This window comes from Camelus bactrianus, chromosome 2, assembly GCF_048773025.1.
Source record: "Camelus bactrianus isolate YW-2024 breed Bactrian camel chromosome 2, ASM4877302v1, whole genome shotgun sequence".
Taxonomy (NCBI): Eukaryota; Metazoa; Chordata; class Mammalia; order Artiodactyla; family Camelidae; genus Camelus; species Camelus bactrianus.
Genome location: NC_133540.1, coordinates 95,319,402 through 95,337,567, shown reverse-complemented (window position 1 = coordinate 95,337,567; position 18,166 = coordinate 95,319,402). Strand labels below are relative to the sequence as shown.

The window sequence follows — 18,166 nt, the reverse complement described above, 5'->3', positions numbered from 1 at the left end:
TAGTGTTATTTTTGTTTACAAATACACATGGGGGAATGATGGTTATCATATACTGCTGACCCTTGAAAAATGAAGGTTATACATACCACATCTTCTTTTTCCAGTCATTTGTCAATGGACATTTAGGTTGTTTCCATATCTTGACTATTACAAATAGTGCTGCTGTGAACATTGGGGTGCATATATCTTCTTGAATTAGAGTCTTCTCCAGATATATGCCCAGGAGTGGGATTGCTATATCATAGGGTACGTCTATTTAAATGATGAACATTTATAATCTTATATTTTCTGAGGGCCGTGAATCATGCAGTGTCTTACCATGTGAATTTCTCCATAAGTTGGTTTGTGTCCTCCCCACATGGCAGCTGACCTCTTCCAGGGTTAGTGATCCAAGAGAGACGACAAGAAGGTTAAGCCACAATACCTTTGATGACCAAGTTTCAAAAGTCATACTCTAACTGCCACCATTTTTGTTTGAAGTGAGTCACATAGGAAATAACTAAACACAAGTGTCAGGAATAATATAAGTATACAGAAATGAAGTTCCCATGTAGACAAATTAGACTATCTGGTCTCTCTCAGTGTGATCCTGAACCCACTGCATTCTTTCTCTGCATCTTGATTTCTTCATCTATAAAAAGAGAACAGGTCACGACACCATGGCTACTTCAACTCTAAGGTGGCCTATCTCTGCCCCATCTGAGTGTGACTTCAGTTAATAACTTGGTCTCAGTTTTTTCATTTCTAAAACGAAATGATCCTAAAAGTGGCTTTCAAACTTTTTAGATCCACTGTAAGAACTACAGTTATATTGAAACAGCGCATACACACAGGCATGTGTATGAGAAATGAAAGTTCCACAAAACAATTCTTAAAAATACTTATTTGCATGTTGTACTCTCATTCCCCTCCCCCAGGCTATGCTAATTAATTTAAAAAATTCAGGTCAAATCCTACTATGTTGATTTCACAATCCAAAGATAGCGTCACCATTCTTTGTGTTAAAATACTAACAGCCCCTTTCACTCCTGGCTTCTCAGGGGAGTCCTCATCTTCCAGTTTCTTGGAGGCACAAAAGTACCCTCTACAGGTGGGTCAACCCTGCCAGCCTGTTCTAATTAGGCAGGAGCTAGTATCAGAAGTAGCTTGTCAGGGTGGAAAGGGTATTGCGTTTACCTTCAAAAGTTGGCCCTGTAACTCACCACTATCTGACCTTGGGCAGTCCTTTAGCCTCTCTTAGCGGAATCCTCCTCTCTACAATTCAAATAGTAAGTACTCCCTTGCCCATCCCGTAAAGTTTTCCTAGGTTCAAAATTAGATAATTGGGCACTTATCCTGTGGCAGAGAATATTTACAGACCCCATCTTTGACCCACACAACCACCCTGTAAGATAATAGAGTAGTTTACTTGCTTTATAGGTGAAGAAATGTAGGCCTAGAGAACTTACGTAGGCAAGATCTTAAAGTTAGCAAGTGGCAGACCTAGAATTCCAAACCAGTCCTTACTCCAAAACCCTCATGCAAAATGGAGGCAAACTATTTTCACCTGACGTTAAGTCGTGATCATCTGACATATCAAAATAGCAACACATTCTGAATCCCCCCGGTGTAATGACTTCAGAAAGGAGTCCGTCAGGCCTTGTTTTCTGATCCTATTTTGCTCTTAACGCGGGCCACGAGTTTCGAGATTTAGCGTTTAAAACGCCTTGACGCACCAGGACGTGTGACCTCTAACAACGCTTCCGCTCCTCCAGAGGCACCCGTGAGACTCGCTCCCGGTCAACACGTCGGGATTGGGCACATTTCTGTAAGTGGTGCCCTCAGACCTCTTCTCACAGCCCCCTCACATCTGGAAGTGTGGTTTTCATGCAAAGGCCTCGCTTACAGCCCTCTCTTTCGCTGTGGGCTTTGCTCCGTCAAGCGTGACCCGGTCCTCGGCCGTGGGACACGGAGCACCCCGCCCCCGGCACCGAGGGGACCCCGCGGGGGCCTTATCCCGGGCCCGGCGCCCAGGCTCTCTCGCGGGTGGGACCCGCACCACAAAGCCCTTTATTGAGGCCCGGGCTTGACGCGGGGCCGCCCGCGGCTCCGGGCGCGAGCAGAAAAGAGGCGTGTGCGCGGCCATGTGCGCCTAGATGGGCGCGCGCTCTGCCCTGGATCCGCGCGGCACCGCCGCCCCCCAACTCCCCCAACCCGCCAGACCCCCTAGTGCCGGTAATCAGGCGCCGGCCCTTTCTGCGGGGGTCCTGTCTCGCGAGGCCCAAGGCGCACCCCCCTCCCCGGCGTGTGGGGTGCGGGTGGGAGGAGGAGCGAGGCGGGACGGCGCGCGGGACGGCCCTCCCCTCTCTCCTTCTTTTCCTCCCGCTCCTCCTCTCCCCTCCCCCTCCTTTCTTTCTCCCTTCCCCCCTCCCCCTCCCTTCCCCTCTCCTTTCCCCCCTCCTCCCCTCTCCCTCCCCCCTCCCCTCTCCCTTCCCCCCTCCTTCCGTCTCCCTTCCCCCCTCCTCCCCTCCCCTCTCCCTTCCTCTCCCCACCTCCGGCCCTGCGGCGGCCGCCGACTCCCCCGAGCCGGTTTTTACTGGAATTTGCGCATCCCGCGGGGAGGAGACTCCGAAGAAGCGTGCTCATGAGGGGAAGTGGTAGTGGTACTTAAAGTGGGCCAATTTTCAAGTTCAGATTTTTGAAAAAGGGAAAACCTGGGAAGGTTTGTATCCTTTAAAAGGCTCGGGCGGGGGACGGGAAGTTCCTGGGCCCTGAGAGCTATTTGTCGCTTAAGATTGCTCCAGTCAGACACGTTTTGGTGGTAAGGTGTTGAGCCAGTTTGGCTGGCTTAGGCAGTGACAGAGTATCAGGACGGAATGCCAATGTATTAACCTGGCATTTTCTTCTTACTTGGGAAGAAATGATAAAATGAGTTCGTGGAAAGTAAACGAGAACACAGTTCTACATTAGGAGTTCTGTTCAATGAACATTGATTAGGGACGTTCTGACATTTAGAAGTTTTGGGGGGAATCTTTTTATTATTTGAATATAAACATAGTCAAGTGCATATTTTATTTTAATAGTAATTAGATGTGTTGCAATCATTTCAGGCAAAGTGAACGGAAGATCTGAGTCATTACATCAGGCACCTGTGTTAGGAAATTGGACTGTAACAATTCACCATGGCTTATGGTTTGCCAAGAAGGAATACAGTGAAAACCATTTTACGGAGCAGTTGTTACGAAGTGTAAGTATTTTTTTCACAGTAAAAGTAAACACTGACCGTCGTGGAGAGTGTTCTTGTTAAAATAAAAGTACTGGGCATGTTTACACTAGGCTATGTGTGGCATTTTCAGGGGTTGGGGTATTGATTTTTTTTTTTTAAAGAAGATGCTTTTGTAAGGATATATAAATTTTCTTAGTTGGTCTTTACAACAAAACAACACTTTAAAATGAGGAAACTGAGGTTTGGAGAAGTGATTTGATCAAAGTCCCACAGTCATGTAGTAAGGAAGTGACTGGTTTAGAAGTCTGAGTCTTCTTACTCCAAAGCAACATTTTCTGCTGTAGACAACCACCTTAAAATACCTCTTTAGATAGTGTAAATCTACCTAAAATGCGTTGGTGCCAGGTACATCTTAACAGGACACTTAATTAGCAGATATAGACAGTTTTGCATTCTGTAAGCTTGGGCAGGCAATGTATGGACAACATGGGCTTTGCAGTTAAGAAGACCTGGGCTCAAATCCTGGCCTTACCCGGGCTCCCTCTGTGGCCTTGAGTAAATTACTTAACTTCTCCGTGCCTTGGCCTCCGTGTCTGTGACGGAGGCCTATCAATACCTGCCTATGCGGTGTGGACTACAAATGAAGTGATGTATGTAGAGTACTTGCACGTTGCCTGAGGTATAGCAGGCCCGTAATGAACATGGTTTGCTGCCATATAGTAGTATCACTCTGTAGTATTGTCGTGCTACCTTGTTTTTAATTTTTGGATTTTTTTTTTAACGTCTCTGCCACAGTCAATGACATATTCATTGATGTGAGTCAATTAAATTTTACTTTTTGACAGCGTTCTAAGAAGTATATGGATACACCTCACGGAGTTGGAAAACCAGAGAAAGCTCACCATCATATTCTATTAAGATTTATCAATTCAGTATGTGATTAGACCTTCAGCTGTAGGCAGGTACCACTATAGTCATCATTATAAACGGAATTTTTATAACAAAGATATTCCTGTGTCTGAAGAATGATTTAAAGCTCTGATTCTGTGGTTTTGGTTATACAGAAATTTGTATCATAAATAATATCTTCAAAACCAGTGTCGTCTTTATCATTCTCACAGGAAGGTATTTGATATCATACTATTTACAAGAGCAGCTAAATTAAGAGGAGAACAGTAGTAGCACTCTTTGGAGTTCGTTTGCTAAAGCAGCTCCTCACCTTGGACTTTTCTTGGTTGAGTGTTTTTAAAAGATTAGTAAACAAATACACTAAAAACATTCAAACAGTATAGAAGCATTTGGAAGGAAAATAAAAATGTTATCTCTCATATCCCTATTCCCATCCCCCCTCAGTCCCACTCAGGTAAGATGTTTTATATTTTTCTAGAATTTCTGTCTGTTATACAAGATACAACACACTGACACGTACACACATGTGTATGTACACATGTATTTACTTGTGGGATTATATTGAACTTTGCTCCCTCTCCCCCCTACATATCCTGCACAGCCTAGTGGTTAAGAGCACAGATTCTAAAGTCTGACTTTCTGGGTTCAAATTCCAAAGCCACGATCAACAGCCTTATGATCTTGAGCAAGTTCTCTGTTCTTGTTTCCTAATCTGTAAAATGAGTATAATAACAGCACCTGCCTACTTCACGGGGTTACTGTGGCAATTAAAAGTATTTATACGTGTAAACTGATTAAAGCAGCATCTAGCAGATAGTAGGTGTTAGGTAAGCATTAGCTGTTTTATTGCTTATCTTTCCAAGTCAGTATATAAGGATGAACCTCATTCTTTGATTATGTGTAATACAGTTTGTTTAATAACCAGGCTCTTCTTGATAGACATTAAAGCTATTTTGTGGGTTTTAGGAGGACAAACAATGTTACATTGAGCATTCTTATAAACACATCTTTGTGTGTTTGTTCAAGTGCATGTATAATTGTAGACTTCAAGTCAGTCATTAAGATTGGATGATAACGTAACAAGGAAGCTGGAGGAGGAAAGCAGACAGCATGTGTGCAATACCCTCACTTCCCCTACTTGTACCAAAGCAGGTCGTCCACCTTTCCTCATGCCTGCAGATGAGAAATGTAGCTGATAAGTTAAATTTCCAAATTAGGATACATAAACAAATCCATTAAGATTTCATTGATTATTTTAAAATATTGTAGCTTAGGATTTCATTCCCTTCTCTGGTTTTCCAAGGCTTCTCTTGGTACTAGTGCTTCTAAATATACCTTGGGTTCATACCAGCTCTGGTTCTCAGTTAACTTCTGAGTCTCTGTTTCTTTGTCTACCTCCATGGTGGTTGTAAAGATTAAAATCAGATCACACACTCAAAGACTTAGTGTGTGCCAAGCATCCTGCTCAGTGCATGATTATTCCCTTTGTTCCTTCTGTAATGTGACCATATTTTTGATCAGCCAAAAAGGACTTGGAGCTTATAGTTCTTAACTACATCCTATTTAAAGACATGGAAAGATTGGATTGACTCCCAAGGAGGCTGTTTTTTGAGCAAATGTTCCTGTCATTTTAACTTATGTTCATTTTTTTAGTATATCTCTACATTAGTTAATATAAAGCTCCTTCTCCTGACTTGATTTGCAACTCTGGGAAATCCTGAATACTCTCCTGTAAATAAACCAAAATGTGTAATGGAAAATGGAACTGAAAATTAAGATGTCATCTCTATATCCTGCAGTAGATGTCAATAAATATTTATTGACTGAATTAATGAACTTTTGCTTCAGACAGGAACCCTGGGAACTTGCACTGCTTACGAAGACCTGGCACACAAACCTAGCCAACATCAAGTTGCCTTTCTTGAAAGAAATTGCATTTGGTGGTTCCATACGCCTCAAAAAATGTAAAACCACTAAGGATGGTCTGGTCCCTTCAGCAGAATGTAAGTTCTGTTAAAACTACTTTAATAAATTGCAAATTTTGTGTGCATTATTTTGATTAGAGAAATGTTCAAATCTGCTCATTCACACCCGTACTCCCTTTCTATGTAGCCCTGTCTCCTTGTTTCAGATTCAAGAATGTGAGTTTTGCTGTGTGGTAAATATTCATTTTTGACTGAATTATGCTTGGTAAAAAATGTCAGTTGGATTGCTTCATATATTTTATTTTTCAGCCATCAAACTTGAAAGGGAGTATGAAATGAAGCGCCTGGATAACCTGAAACGTCAGGAAAACGCGGCTGAGGAAATTAGGTTTTCCCTGAGGGAAAAGCAGATTGGTTTGAGAAGACCTCTTCCACCTAAGTGACAGTCATCTTGTAATTGAATCTGTACTCTCTGCTTCCTACACCCAAAGAGGATGAAGGGCCCCGACCTTTCACTGTGTGAAGTTTGGTGCAGACGTCCGAATACCCGCTGGTGGATGGGCCAGCTCCCGCGGGTTAGCAGACAGCTCTGACAGATCTTCTGGGGTCCTGCCATGTGCTTGTACCTTTGTATCACAAGCGACAGCACTGTAAGTAGATGAAAATGTAGCCGGCATTGAGTAGTCATTTGTGTTCTTGATTTTGGTTTTTGTAAAATTGTACTAGGGAAAGAGGAAACTCCTTGTCAGAGACATTATTTTAAAGAATATCTTGAGTGTGCATCTTTGAGGCCCCCAAGGGGGTACCAGAAAAGAGAGAAAGAAATTGCTTTTAAAATTTTAAACTGTGAAAATTTTTAATGAAACATTGTAGGTTTCATTTAGTAACTCTCCAGTTTCTAGTTTTCAGTGAAACATCCTTTACTATTCTCTTGTGGTACTTTAAAGTGGCAACTAGAACTTACTTTGTTTTTGTTCTCCAAAAAAAATTGTCTTTTTCCATTTGCCTAATTTCATATTGTCTCCCTGAGATGCCTCTTGGAGCATGTGGAACACATATACGTATGTGAAAATGATATGAAAATACAAAGACTGCATTTGTGAGACCTGTTCCTTGTACAGAGGGGTTGGAGAATGGAGAATTGATTAACTGGAAAGAATTGGATTTGCATCAACCAATTTTCCTAGAATTTGAATCCAGGAAAGCACACTTGGATATGAAAGTTACATTTAAGCACAGTTTAGTGTTTGTTCGATGATTCAGCAGGCATTTTACGATCTTCTGGTATTTTCGCCTCATTATGAAAGTCATAATGGCACAGTATTTAAGAGTCCATACTTTTGACCTGGCTGCTGCCTTCTTCAGATCCCAGCTTGGCTGCTTAGAGTGGTGTGACCTGGAGTGAGTTTCATTTTTCTTGCATGTGAGATAGAGAGAATACTGGTATTTACTTCCTTGACTTGTCACGAGGATTAAGTGGAAACCACCTGGCACACAATGGGAATCACTGTAGTTTTAGCTGTCACTGTGAGCATCCCTTTGTGTGGCTGCGATCTCAGTACTGAAGAGGATGATATCAGGCTGACTTTGTAGACCTTTGTGAGACCAGAAGTCTTGAGTTTTCAAAAATTTGTTTTTTTAAAATATATTTTTATTGAAGCACGGTCAGTTTACAATGTTGTGTCAGTTTCTGGTGTACAGCACAATGCTTCAGTCACCTTGGAACATATATTCATTCATTCTCATATTCTTCTTCATCATAGATTACAAGGTATTGAATATGGTTCCCTGTGCTATACAGTATAAACTTGTTTATCGGATTTATAAGAATCCTCCCCTGTTTTGAAACGAGAGCCACTCTGCCAGAGTTCAGTAGGTGTTCTGTGCGATTCAGTGGGTTTGTAGATGTAATTCTTGGTATATTTGTGGGAGAGGGTGAGCTGTGAGTCTCTCTACTCTGCCATCTTGGCTTCACCTCCTCAAAAGTTTGGTTTTATTCTTGTCAGTGTATATGTCCCTGCCAGACCATATGACCTGATTTTTTAGTTCAAAATCTGGCCACAGTACCTATGGCACGTCCTGATCATTTCTGTTTATGAACAATAATCTCTGATAATTAGCTTGTCACTTATGCCCTTCTCTTGAAAGGAGCTTGGAACATTTGTGTGCACAAAGTCACTTTTTAACTCAGAAACATACATAATGGTTTATGTCTGCTCTTGGGAGTCACCAGGGAACCTTAAGCATCTTACTCATCCCCTCAGAGCCGTTCACCTCTAGTTAGTGACATTAATTGAAGGTGTGAATTATATGCTTCCATCCTTCTTCAGAGCTGTTGTGCAAATGAATGAAATATGTATCTGTTTGCAAAAAAGGTTTCCAGAATTCAACATTTTAATATTCCTTGGGAAAAGGTGATATTTGAAAAAATTTTAGTTTCCTGTCTTTCTCTTGGTAGAAAAATGCCTGCTTGCAGCTTTAGGGTTCTTCTAAATTCTAGGATTCTTATGTTTTCAGGCAGATATTTATGAACTGGCTTTAACCTGCACATATTGAAGTAAAATGACATCACAAAATAAATGTAATATGTTGTGCGTATGTCTCTCTCCTCACATGACACAGGACTAGGAATAATTTCCCGCTTATGTTAGCGCTCCAGTGCCTTTTCTCCACGCTGAACTCATGGAGCCCCTCAGTGTACATTTATTGATTATTGATTGAAAGTTTCCTATGGTCAGAGGTTTATAATGGAAAGTACTTCATGGTTGTGTCCCTACTTTTTGTGTTGGGTTAGTTTTTATGGAGGGGTGGCCATGATGTGATTGAACATGGGCTCAAACAGTTCAAGGCAAAAATAAGAATGAACAAATACACAATTTTACATAAACCGTCTTAAAGTTACACAAATTTATTTTAAGCTGTAACAATTAGCATTTCTTACAGGGCAGGTCTAGTGGTGATGAGCTCCCTCAGTTTTGTTTATCTGGGAAAGTCTTAATTTCTCCTTAATTTTTGAAGGTCACTTTTGCCAGATGTCGTATTCCCAGTTGGCAGTTTTTTTTACTTTGACACTGAATATATTATCCCACTCCCCTCTGGCCTGCTCAGTTAAGGAGGTTTGCCCACCCTTCACTGGGGTCTGCAGTCTCTTGTTCCCACTGCGGTCTGCCTGTGATGGTGCAGTGTCTCTGTGCTGTAACGAGCTGCCGTGCTTTTGTGTGTTCTCTGTGGCCCCCAACCTGTATCCAAATCAGTGTCCTGAGTCAGGTAAGACAGAAACCAGGTTTTTGAGGAGCCCCTGAAAAGAACATTGGATGTACACTTTACTCTTCTCTTCCCTTCCTGAGGGAGAAGCTGGGGGTTGGGATTTTTCTTTTCATCATGCCAGACTGTGCCGGGGACACGGAGTAGCTAGATCCCAGAATTCTGATAGGAATCAAGGCGGAAGACTATTTACATCTAATATAGCATAGTGATTTAGAGCACTGGGTGTAAAGCATGGGCCATCGGGGACTGAATGCCAGTTTTATCACTTATTAGCTGTGTCATCTCAGACAGATGATTTAACTTCCCTGTGCTTTAGCTTCTACGTCTGTAGAAAGTGGATAGTGATAGTTGTGACAAGTGAGTGAGTTAATATGTACAGCACTTACAGCAGTGCCTGGCGTAGAGTGAGCGCGAACACTAAACATTAGCTCCTCCACCGTCACCCACTGTGCTTGGTACTCTGCAGGCTTTTGCAGTTTGGAAGTTCATGTCCTTCAGTTCTGGGAAATTACTTTAAATTATTCCATGGCTATTTCCAGCTTTGCATTTTCTATATACTTTCTAGAGTATTGTCATTCGTATACTGTAACTTCTGTACCAGCTTTCTAATTTTTTATCTTTCTTCCTCCTGTCTTCCATCCCTTTGTCTTTTGCTCCAGTTCTGAGAGAAACTCTCGGTTTTATCTGCTAATCATTACAAGCTTTTCATTTCTGCTATCATGTTTTTTCCCTCTGAAGACGTACTCCTCTCCTTTAAAAAAAAAAAAAAGGAACCTGTTTTATTCATAATTGCTTAGCTTATCTTTCTGAGAACACAAAATAGATTTCTTCTCCCTGTATTGTATGCATCTCCTCAACATTATTTTTGTTTATTTTTATTTCTTTTATGTTAAAAGCTCTCACAGTAATCCAGGTGTGACAAAGTGCATAACTTAAGGAAATAATGGTGGAATGTAATACAGGTCTGACTCAGGAGTCATGGAAGAAGTAGAAACCATAGGATAATGTCGTCAATTGGATGTGTCTGAGTTAAGAAATGTGGGAATTTAGGATGACTTCCAGATTGTGAGCTTAGGGAAGGAAAAATTGTCTTAGGTGTGTAGGAGATACATTTAGTTTTAGATATGTTGGTGTTTGAAGTTCTTGGGAGACACTTGAGTGACGATCACCAGTAGTAGTGGGCTTTATGGGGGGGCTGCTCAGGAAGGAGACTGTGTAGAGATGAAAGATGAAACCACAGGTGTCTTTGAGCTCATCCAGGGGGAGCAGACAGAATGAAAGAGGAGAGATAGTGAACATCCTGAAACTTTGGTTGGCAGTGTAGAAGAGGCAGATATTTAGGGCAGAAATGGATTAGATACCTAAATCCTAAGTGAATTGCATACTGCATTTTATTTTTAATGAAAAATATTCTGGCATAGAAATTTAATAGTAAATAATAGAAATTTTTGGAGAGAATCTTTCTTTTTTTCAGCTGACAGATTTTCCTCAATGGAAACATTTTATCATGGGTCAGAGGAGGAAGATGGAAAGGAAGAGGAGAGAGAAAAAAACCATTTGCTAAGAACTTAGATGCAAAAACTCTTCTAGGTGCTCTATTCATGTCCTGTAGTCCTCACAACAGTCCTCTGACATCAGGGAACTAAGTCTGGGGACAGGCCTGGGCCAGGGCCTTGGCGAGGCAGAGCTTATGCCCTAGTTGACAGGGCAGCAAGTATGGAGGAGAAAAAAAAGTCTTCTTTTGCTTACTGTCTCTAGGTACCTTAGGGCCTTGCTTTCACTCAGTTTCTCTGGCCTCTTTTCCTCATGGTCTTAAGAACAGTTATCTCTTTTCTATTCCAGGAAATGGCACCATTTCCATTCCATTTTTGTAGTCCAGAAACCTACGAGTCGTCTGTCCTTCCTCTGTGTCCTCATCTCCTCTTCCCTCCCAGTCCAGTCCGTCAGCAGCTCTTGCTGGCGCTGCCTTCAGAGTGAATCCCAGATGCACTGCTTTTCTCAGCCTCTTTCATCCTTGTCCAGACCTCCATCATCTCTTACTTGGAATATGGAGAAAGCTGCTTAACTGACTTCACTGCTTTCATTCTGGCCTTCCTACTGTAGTCTATTCCCAGCTGCCAGAGCAATTTTTAAAAAATGGCAACCACGTCATTGCCAAAAAGATCATGTCCGTCCCCTGAGTAACACCCTTTCCCATGGCCTGCGAGGCCCTGCGTTATCTGACACTTGACTCCTTCCTTGACCTCATTTCTCCCACTCATCATCCAGCCCCGCTGGGTGCAAGCGTGCTAACCTGCTTCTTGTTCTCTCACAGATCAGACTCGTTTCTGCCTTGGAACCTTTGACCTTGCTGTTTACTTTTCCCCAGATTCTCTTCCCTCAGATTTTCAGTGATGTTTCCTAATTGTTTAGGATTTAGTTCAAATGACATCTCCTGAGGGAGACCTGTGACCACCCTCGATAAATAGGTCTTTCCTTTTACTTGCTGTCCGTAATAGCATTCTGCTATTAATTCCTTTATAGCACTCATATCATTATCCACAGTGATTTATTTCCTTACTTATTTGCCTATGTTATTTTCTGTGGTGTCTCTACTGTCTATTTATAATAGTACCTACCCATAGATGCCACTCTGTCAGTATTTGTTGATTGAATGAGTGTATTACCTTAAAAATTGTTGAAAGGGTACTGCTTTTTAAAATCAATGTTTCTAATGCTTTAAACAAAAAATTTCTTTTTATTGAGGTATAATTGATTGAAAAGGTGCCACTTTTGTAGGGTGATCGGGGGATTTGATTTTTGCTGTCTCTTCCCTATATATGCTTAGATACATATTTTTCAGTTTTATTGGGGTGTGATTGGCTATACCATAAACTGCACATATTTAAAGTACAGTCTGATGAGTTTTGACGCCTGTAGGGTTGTCATCACGATCAAGATAATGAATATATCCACCCCCTCAAGAGTTTTTCTGTGCCTCTTGTAATCCATCCCTTCTCGCTGCTCCTCTCCCTCCCCCAGGCAACCACTGATTTAGCTGCTTCCTGGCACTATAGATTGATTTGTGTTTTTGAGAATTTTATATAAATGGAATCATACAATATGTTCTTTTTTTTTGGGTCAGGCTTCTTTTCCTCAGCACAATTATTTTGAGATTCATCCGTGTTGTTGTGTATGTGTTCCTGTTTATTGCTGAGTGTATGGATATACTGCACTTTGTTTATCTGAGAACTTGCTGATAAACATGTTGAGTTGTTTCCAGTTCTGCGTGCTTACAGATAAAGCTGCTGTGAGCATTGTGTGGGCACATGCTTTCATTTCTCTTGGGTGTGTACTTCAAGGAGAGGAATGACTGAGTTGTATAGTAGGTGTATGTTTAACCTGACCCATTTTCTTTCTTTTTTTGTAATTGAAGTAGAGTTGGTTTACAATGTTGTGTTAATTTCTGCTGTACAACACAGTGATTCAGTTATATATGTATATTCCTTTTCATACTCTTTTTCATTATAGCGTATTACAAGATGTTGAATATAGTTCCCTGTGCTATACAGTAGGACCTTCTTGCTGACCTATTACATATAGAGTAGTTAGTGTCTGCTAATCCTGAAATCCCAATTTATCCCTCAACTCCCCCTTTCCCCTCTGGTCATCTTAAGTTTGTTTTCTGTGTCTGTGAGTCTGTTTCTGTTTTGTAAATAAGTTCATTTGTGTCATTTTTTTAGATACCACATATAAACGATATCATATGGTATTTTTCTTTCTCTTTCTGGCTTACTTGACTTAATATGACCATCTCTAATTGACCCATTATCTGATCCTTGTTTTAGTTCTGGAGGAATCTGGGGCTAGATGAAGGACTTGTAACTCCCCCAAGGTGACACAGCTTTGAAAGAAATGGACCATATGCTGTGCCACAGAGCACGTGCTGAATTACAGAGAGCGCGAGCTCTCTCACTCAGAGATTAAGCTACGAGTGTGGACATACCTCAGAGATATTGTGGGTTTGGTTCCAGACCACTGCAATAAAGCGAGTATCACAATAAAATGAGTCACGAATGCTTTGGTTTCTCAGTGCATATAGAAGTTCTGTTTACACTATACTATAGTCTGTTAAGTGTGCAATAGCATTGTGTCTAAAAAATGTTCATACCTTAATTAAAAACACTTTATTGCTTAAAAATGCTAACTATGAGCCTTCAGCAAATCAGTCTTTTTGCTAGTGGGGTTGTGCCTTAATGTTGATGGCTGCTGATTGATCAGGGTGGTGGTTGCTGAAGGTTGGGGTCACTGTATCAATTTCTTTTTTTTTTTAATTGAAGTACAGTCAGTTTACAATGTTGTTTCAATTTCTAGTGCACAGCATAATGTTTCAGTCATACATATACATACATAAATTCCTTTTCATTATAGGTTACTGCGAGATACTGAGTATGGTTCCCTGTGTTATACAGAAGAAACTTTTTTTTTTTTTAACTCTATTTTATATATAGTAGTTAGTAGCTGCAAATCTTGAACTCCCAATTTATCCCTTCCCACCCCATTTGGCAGTTTCTTAAGATAAGACAACAAGGAAGTTTGCTGCACTTGGCACTTCCCTTCACAAACAATTCTCTGTAGCATGCAGTGATGTTTGGTAGCATTTTACCCACAGTGGAACTTCTTTCAAAATTGGAGTCAGTTCTCTCAAACTGCTTCAACAACCAAGTTTATGTAATACTCTAAATCCTTTGTTGTCATTTCAACAGTCCTCACATCATCTTCATTATTTTTATTATAGACAGTGCTTCAGTGAACATACTTAAGCATGTCTCTTTATGCACATTGTATGGGAATTTCAATCTAGACTGTATGGCTAGAAGTGGAATTTCTGTGTCACAGGATACATATTTTCATTTACAAAACGCCAAATTGCTCTCCAAAGTGGCTACACAGTTTATGCTTCTTCCAGTGGTTTATGAGTATATTGGACATTTGCCTTTTTGTTTGTTTGTTTGTTCATTTTTGGGCTGCCCAGAATCTAACCTCATTTCTGTGGTTTTGTGAGTTGGAAAGCCAGATTCTTGCTCTGCCTGATCCCTAAAGCCTTGGCACAAGCCAAGATATGCCCGCTGGATACTTCTTCCTGGGACGTTGAATCTGGACTGAGAGAGACGCAGAAGCCAAGCTGGCTTGGCGTTCATTTCAGTGACAGTGTCACGGCATCCAGTGTCTGGTGGCAGAGGTAGGAGTAACATCAAGTTACTAGTGCATCTTAACAGACCCCGTCCCATGTCAAAATTTTAGCTGTGATTCTGTTTCCTGAAGTCCTTGAGCCTGTTTTCTGAATCTTACTCTCTTCTTATTCATGCAGTGCACACTGTGACCTCTCCAGTAGCCTTCCAACAAATTCCCTTTCTCCTGCTAGAATTGAGTGTAGTACACTGTTTTCATATGTGAATCACAATACATTGGAGGGTTGTGAAATCAATTTACTAGGTATGACCAACATTTAAAAAATGAAATAGTATAGAATAGAAAATTGGAGTTCACTGACTGTGGTAAGGGTAGGGATTGTTTCATAAAACATACACATATAAACATGTATGTGAGTGAGGGTGTAGCCCAGTGGTAGTGTGTGTGCTTCACATGCATGAGGTCCTGGGTTCAATCCTCAGTACCTCCACTAAAGCAAAACAGAACAAAAAATGTGTACAGATACATACATTTGTGTACTAAGTTGCTAAGTGAAATGCTTTTCTTATTTTAGTTTATGGTTCAAACATTTGAAAAAGTAGTGATTTGGTGTTTAAGATCTTGGGCTCTGAAATCAGCTTGTGTTCCAATCCTACTTGCCAGCCCTGTGACATTGGACAAGTTACTTTAGCTCTGAACCTTGCTTTCCTCATTTGTAACATGGTGGAGACTGCTAGTTTTCTACCAGAATTATTTCCCCCTTCTTTCATAGCTATGATATTTTTTTAGTCAGTTCAGGCTGCTCTAACAGAATACCAGAGACTGGATGACTTAAACAACAAACAGTTATTTCTCACAGTTCTGGAGGCTGGAAGTCCAAGATCAGCGTGCCAGCATAGCCAGATTCTTGATGAAGGCCTACTTCCTGGCTTACAGATTGTTGTCTCTTGTTCTGTCCTCAGATCAGAGAGAGATCAACTCTCCTGTGTCTCATCTTATAAGGGCACTAGTCCCATTCATGAGGGCTCCACCCTCATGACCTAGATAACCTCCGGAAGGCCCTACCTCCAAATAACATCACAGTGGGGATTAGGGCTTCAACATGAATTTTGGGGACACAACATTCAGTCCATAGTAGTGTGGTAGCTGAGCACATGACTGTGCAGCTAGACCACATTTGCTGCTTGACTTAAAATTAAGTGTGGAGATGTGGCTAAATTTTTGCCAATGGAATGTGTGGCAGTAATGAACCTTGAAAAGCATTGTGCATACCTCCTCCATTACCTTTTTCCTTTCTTGGTGGGTAGAACCCTGATGTGATGGTCATCTGTCTTTGGCAATGTAGGCAATGATGATGCAGACCAAGTAGACAACAAAATGGGATGTGCCTGGGTCCTTGAATGACTGTAGAATTCTACCAACCTGGGCTACTCACATCAAGACTATTGAATATGAGAGAAATGTCTTTGTTCTCTAAGTCACTGCATTTTGGAATATCTTTGTTATATAAATCTCATCTTTACGTTAGCTAGTACTCTATCTTATGGAGCTGTTGAGGATTATTTATGAGCAATTCCTGGTGAATAATAAGTACTAAATAAGGTATACCTGTTTTGTTTTGTTTTTTAAATTAAAGCCTAGTCAGTTTACAATGTTGCATCAATTTCTGGTGCACAGCATCATGTTTCAGTCATATATACATGTACACATATTCATTTTCATATTTTTCATTATAGGTTACTACAAGATATTGAATATAGTACCCTGTGCTGTACAGTATAAACTTGTTGTTTATCTATTTTATATATGGTAGGTAGTATCTGTAAATCTTGAACTCCCAATTTATCCCTTCCCACTGTCTTCCCCCACTGGTAATCATGTTTGTTTTCTATGTCTGTGAGTCTGTAAGGTATACCTGTCATTAATTTTTTTGAAATCAAGTATTTTGATTAGTGAAATGAGGGATGAGTTTAGCTCAGTGGTTCTCTAGGAGGGGTAATTGTTCCTGCTCCCCCTCCCCCTCAGGGACATTTAGCAGTGCCTGGAAACATTTTTGGTTGTCTTAACTGTAGGGTATCATAAAGGCATCTAGTGGGTAGAGTCCAAGGATGCTGCTGAACATTCTACACTACACAGGACGGCCCCCCACAACATAGAGCCCCAGATGTCAGTAGTTCCAAGGCTGAAACCCTGATTTAGCTGATTGGTTTAAGCTCCTCAGGATATGTTGCTGAAACGGAAGTTTGGGTCAGACTGCATGGTTGAGAATCATGAGGTAGGGTATTTCCCCCAAAGAAATGCAGACCATTGTTACCATGACTGAAGGAGAATGGATGCTGGGCAGCAATGGATAGATGTCTCCAGTGCCTTTTTGACTCCTCACATTCACTCACACCCTTTCCATATATGAACCCATTCACTTATTTCTCAAAATCATATCCAGCTGCTGCATCAGCTCCAAGTCCAAGATTTCAGGGTGATACACAGTCCTTTCTTCAGTTTGGATCTTGTGACCAGTGGCTGAATAATATGCCATTCACTCTAACACTGTTGTTACACCATAATGGAGAGAGAGCAGGGATAGACACATGCAAGACCATCTCTAGTTTTGCAGATAGATGGTCTCAGGTCACAGAGCTGGCATTCCTTTCTTGGTATTTGGGGGCAGATAGCAGGGGGGTTGCTGAATCTGTTCAGACTTCACTAAGCCATCAACCCACCATTATGGAGCCCAAGGTGAAATCCAATTACAATTTTCTTTTGCTTCACTTGGCAGTCAGAGGGGTAGGAGACAAGACAACAGAGGCATTGACATGGAGGCTTAGAGATGTTTTCATCGCCTTTAAGAGCAGATATAACCTATGAAAAGAACCTAGTGACCTTGGCTTGCTTTATTTACAATTATGGGCATAATCTATTGGTCTTAATTGATCCCTAGAGTAGGGAAAAGTTGCCTGTGTACCAGAGTCTCAGTCTATTTTGGAATTTTCTACTAATAGGCTCTTTCCCTCCATTCACATGCTCCTTTCAGTTTCATTCCCTCTCCTCTTCAGATCATCTACCTCCACTCTGAAGACTTGTTTTTCATTTTGAGACTTTCACAGTATTAGAATGTAGGTGTAATCTCTTTCATGTACTGCCATTTTATGTGCCATTTTTTTCCTACATCAGATCAACTCTCTGTCAAAGCAACTTCTTCCAAATGCCAGAAACAGACTCCCTCGCTCATTGTTTTAGAGAGTGCTCACCATATGGATATTTCCTGTTGGAATTTAGTCTCTTGTTCTTACCACACATGTAGAGCAGGTAAGATAGCATAACCTGAACCCAGCAAATGACCAAACATTTCCTGGGCTGCGTTACCTGCACCACCTCCTTCCCCAGGAGCTCTGTTGCAGCAAAGCTCGGGTGTTTGCACGAGACTGCCTGTCAGAGCTCTAGCACTGCAGTTTAACAGTATCGAAATCACTTGAAGTACGTAGTGGAAGTAGCTGACTTCATTTCCTTCAAGAGAAGAGGATTGTTTCACAGTGGTGGTCTCCTTTCATCACAGAATTGCATGACTGTTTTAGTATTTCAAAGAAATTATGAAATTTTACTAACAGAAGTCTTTGAAAAGCAAATCAGAAAATTGGAAGCAGGAGCAAAGGAGAATTTATTTTTGATACTGACCTAGTTATTTTTCTGG

At 41.1% G+C, this 18,166-nt stretch overlaps 1 protein-coding gene across 2 annotated transcripts; it reads left to right on the top strand.

The window, feature by feature from the left end:
* Positions 1 to 922: 922 nt before the first annotated feature.
* C2H4orf36 (chromosome 2 C4orf36 homolog) lies at positions 923 to 6,681 on the top strand. 2 transcript variants are annotated; one of them, XM_045524964.2, is made up of 4 exons: positions 923 to 1,807; positions 3,090 to 3,226; positions 5,963 to 6,117; positions 6,349 to 6,681. In XM_045524964.2, the coding sequence occupies exons 2-4, from the start codon at positions 3,162 to 3,164 to the stop codon at positions 6,480 to 6,482; spliced, it is 354 nt and encodes a 117-aa protein (XP_045380920.1). In that variant the 5' UTR covers positions 923 to 1,807; positions 3,090 to 3,161; the 3' UTR covers positions 6,483 to 6,681. The 2 variants fall into 2 exon arrangements, with proteins under 2 accessions (XP_045380920.1, XP_010964458.1); XM_010966156.3 differs by lacking the exon at positions 923 to 1,807 and adding an exon at positions 2,468 to 2,701.
* The last annotated feature ends 11,485 nt before the right edge of the window (positions 6,682 to 18,166 follow it).

Excerpts from the sequence above, each read along its gene's own strand:
- C2H4orf36 (XM_045524964.2), top strand. The coding sequence starts at position 3,162 with ATGGCTTATGGTTTGCCAAGAAGGAATACAGTGAAAACCATTTTACGG. Across the intron at positions 3,227-5,962 it reads CGGAGCAGTTGTTACGAAGT|ACAGGAACCCTGGGAACTTG; the intron begins GTAAGTATTTTT and ends CTTTTGCTTCAG. Across the intron at positions 6,118-6,348 it reads TCTGGTCCCTTCAGCAGAAT|CCATCAAACTTGAAAGGGAG; the intron begins GTAAGTTCTGTT and ends TTTATTTTTCAG.